General features: G+C 38.4%; 1 protein-coding gene across 1 annotated transcript in view; it reads left to right on the forward strand.

Annotated features, from left to right (window-relative positions):
* Nucleotides 1–2,863, forward strand: part of LOC108763998 (glucose dehydrogenase [FAD, quinone]) — a 12,400-nt gene extending 9,537 nt beyond the window's left edge. Inside the window, exon 3 of the mRNA XM_018511980.1 lies at nt 746–2,863. Coding sequence (XP_018367482.1) covers nt 959–2,863 — 1,905 coding nt within the window. The 5' untranslated portion in view covers nt 746–958. The remainder of the gene's footprint in view (nt 1–745) is intronic.
* Nucleotides 2,864–3,211: the final 348 nt, after the last annotated feature.

Genomic DNA, 3,211 nt, shown 5'->3' on the forward strand with positions numbered 1-3,211 from the left:
AAACATTTTTCTCTATCCCTACTAGTTTTCGAGATATTTGACTGGATCACTTCAGATCCACCCTGTATAAATTTATAAAACTATAAACATTTAAAATGACATAATATTATCAATAATACAGTCACTATTATTTTAATTACGCAATTTGCAAAAGAACACCGTAAGAATTTTCTTCTCGGATTCATAGAATTGGTTTTTAGCTGATTTGGTATAGAAATAAGCCACAAATATATGAATTATAAGTTTGTACTTCTTTAATTAGCTAAACAGATCATGATTTTATTAGTATTAATAAAGTGCAATAGTTAGTTTCTGAGAAATAAGGGGGCGTCACTTTAGGAGACCTATGTCAGTATCGGCGACTTTCCTCTACTTTATAATTATAATGATTTTTAAATCGCTACCTTATACGCGTGAGTGTCTCAATTTAAAAGAGAATAATTACAGAATAAGGAAAATCTTCAACTTGTAATATAAAATTCTGAAAATTTAGAATTAAATATCTTCAAAATGGTACAGTAAAAGTCAATCAAATTTGTTTTAGATAATATTGATATTATTAATTTTGTATTACATGTATATTATAAACTTGTCTTATATTCATCAAACGTAAGAATCTCCTTAATGTGTGTTGCCTAATACTAATATTTGCTATCCAATGCTAGCTTTCATTCAATTCTATTTAACATCTCTTTTATCATTATCATCATTATCATTATTATCATTATTATTATTATTATTACAGAACAAAGCAGTATGGAAGCGATTCATCGAAATCAATGGAAGCGTCATAAAAGATATAAACATCGACGTATCCTTCAATGTCCGCAAGACTGAACAGATCAGTAGATAGAGCCTCTATTACAACATTCCATTATGACAAGCGATGACATTCAATGATATAGCGATATTAAGCTAAAGATAAAAATTCGCAAGGCAGAGTTATATATTCGCCAAAATGGTTTTCAGTGCGATAGTAGTGACATCAGCCTTGAAGAGCGCTATCGGCTTAATGGGTACAGGTTTATGGCTCATACCATTATTAATTGCGGGTCTTTCTTACTATCGTTACGATCAACTGGATCCTGAGAGTCGACTCATCGACAAATACCCTCTCTACTCTGATTACGATTTTATTGTAATTGGAGGCGGATCGGCTGGAGCGGTAATTGCCAGTCGACTATCGGAAATACCAAACTGGAATGTGCTATTGTTAGAGGCCGGCCCAGATGAAAACGAAATTACAGACGTGCCATCTCTGGCTGCATACTTGCAGTTGACCACGTTGGATTGGAAGTACAAGACTGAGGCTACAGGTAAAGCTTGCTTGGCTATGAAGAGCGGTCGTTGTAATTGGCCAAGAGGTAAAGTTATAGGCGGAAGCAGTGTTCTGAACTACATGCTATATGTGCGTGGTAATAAACAAGACTACGATTATTGGGAATCGCTCGGTAATCCCGGTTGGGGATATGATCAAGTTCTCTACTACTTTAAAAAATCGGAAGACAATCGGAACCCATACTTGCGGAGAAGTCCATATCACGCGACCGGTGGCTACCTAACAGTACAGGAATCACCATGGAAGACTCCCTTAACGGTTGCTTTTGTTCAAGCAGGCATTGAATTAGGATATGAAAACAGGGACATAAATGGCGAAAAGCAAACGGGCTTTATGATATCTCAAGGAACTATTCGCAGGGGAAGCAGATGTTCCACCGCGAAGGCTTTCTTGCGGCCTATACGATTACGCAAGAACATTCATATAGCTATGAACAGTCATGTGACAAGAATCGTAATCGATCCATTAACTATGAGAGCGACTGGCGTCGAGTTTGTTAGGAATGGTCGCAGACAGATAGTGAGAGCACGGAAAGAAGTGATATTGTCAGCAGGTGCCATTAACACTCCTCAAATTTTGATGCTATCGGGGATTGGACCGAAGGAACATCTACAACAAGTTGGTATTCCTGTTATCAAAGATCTTCAAGTCGGCGAAAATCTTCAGGATCATGTAGGAATGGGCGGTTTGACATTTTTGATTGATAAATCAGTCGCTATAGTTCAAGATCGTTTTCAGGCGACTCCGATGATGATGCACTATGTGATTAACGGCCGAGGTCCCATGACGACCTTGGGTGGCGTTGAAGGTTACGCCTTCGTAAATACAAAGTATGCCAATCACTCTATCGATTATCCGGATGTGCAATTCCACATGGCGCCAGCCTCCATTAATTCTGATGCGGGAGTACAAGTTCGGAAAGTTTTAGGGTTAACGGACGAAGTATACAACACCATCTACAGACCAATTAACAATCGAGACGCCTGGACCATCATACCTCTTCTGTTAAGGCCCAAGTCTCGTGGCACTATACGTTTGAGAAGTTCCAATCCTTTTCACCATCCTATTATCAATGCGAATTATTTTTCTGACCCTATGGACATAGCCATCTTGGTAGAAGGTGCCAAGCTTGCGATCAAAGTCAACGAGGCAAAAGTCTTTAAACAATTTGGCTCAAAACTTCATCGCGTCAAGCTTCCGGGATGCAAACACCTCAAATTCGGCAGCGATGCTTACTGGGAATGTCATATTCGACATATTTCTATGACAATTTACCATCCTGTAGGTACCGCTAAAATGGGATCGTCGACCGACCCTACAGCCGTAGTAGACCCTAGGTTGCGGGTTTACGGTGTCGCGGGTCTTCGAGTTATCGATGCGTCTATCATGCCAACGATATGCAGTGGTAACACAAACGCTCCTGTCATTATGATCGGTGAAAAAGGTGCTGACCTCATTAAACAAGATTGGCTACCACCGTCGACAGTTAATCACGAAATTAAACGTGAGCTCAGAAAAGGCTAAGGAAAAAATAATTCGATCCGAAATGTATTATAATATAATGTATAAAGATTCAATTTGCAGACATTTCGATTATGCAAGCGTATCGCAAAGGAGCAATTATTCCTAAATAAAAAAAAGAAGACTATTAAAAATGTTCAGAAATTTGAAACTGTAATATTGTATAGGTACATATGTGTGATATGTTGTGATTGACTGATCGTATCATAATGGATATGTCATAGCCTTTTTGCGAAATTAGCCATTTCACGAAAAGGCTAGCTTTTACGTAAAACAGCGCCTTTTTGTGAAATCAACGATCGTTTCTCAATTAGGCTGACGCACTTTAGACTTTTCACGAAAAGGCTAATT

The sequence above is a fragment of the Trachymyrmex cornetzi genome, unplaced genomic scaffold (assembly GCF_001594075.2).
Source record: "Trachymyrmex cornetzi isolate Tcor2-1 unplaced genomic scaffold, Tcor1.1 scaffold390, whole genome shotgun sequence".
Lineage (NCBI taxonomy): Eukaryota > Metazoa > Arthropoda > Insecta > Hymenoptera > Formicidae > Trachymyrmex > Trachymyrmex cornetzi.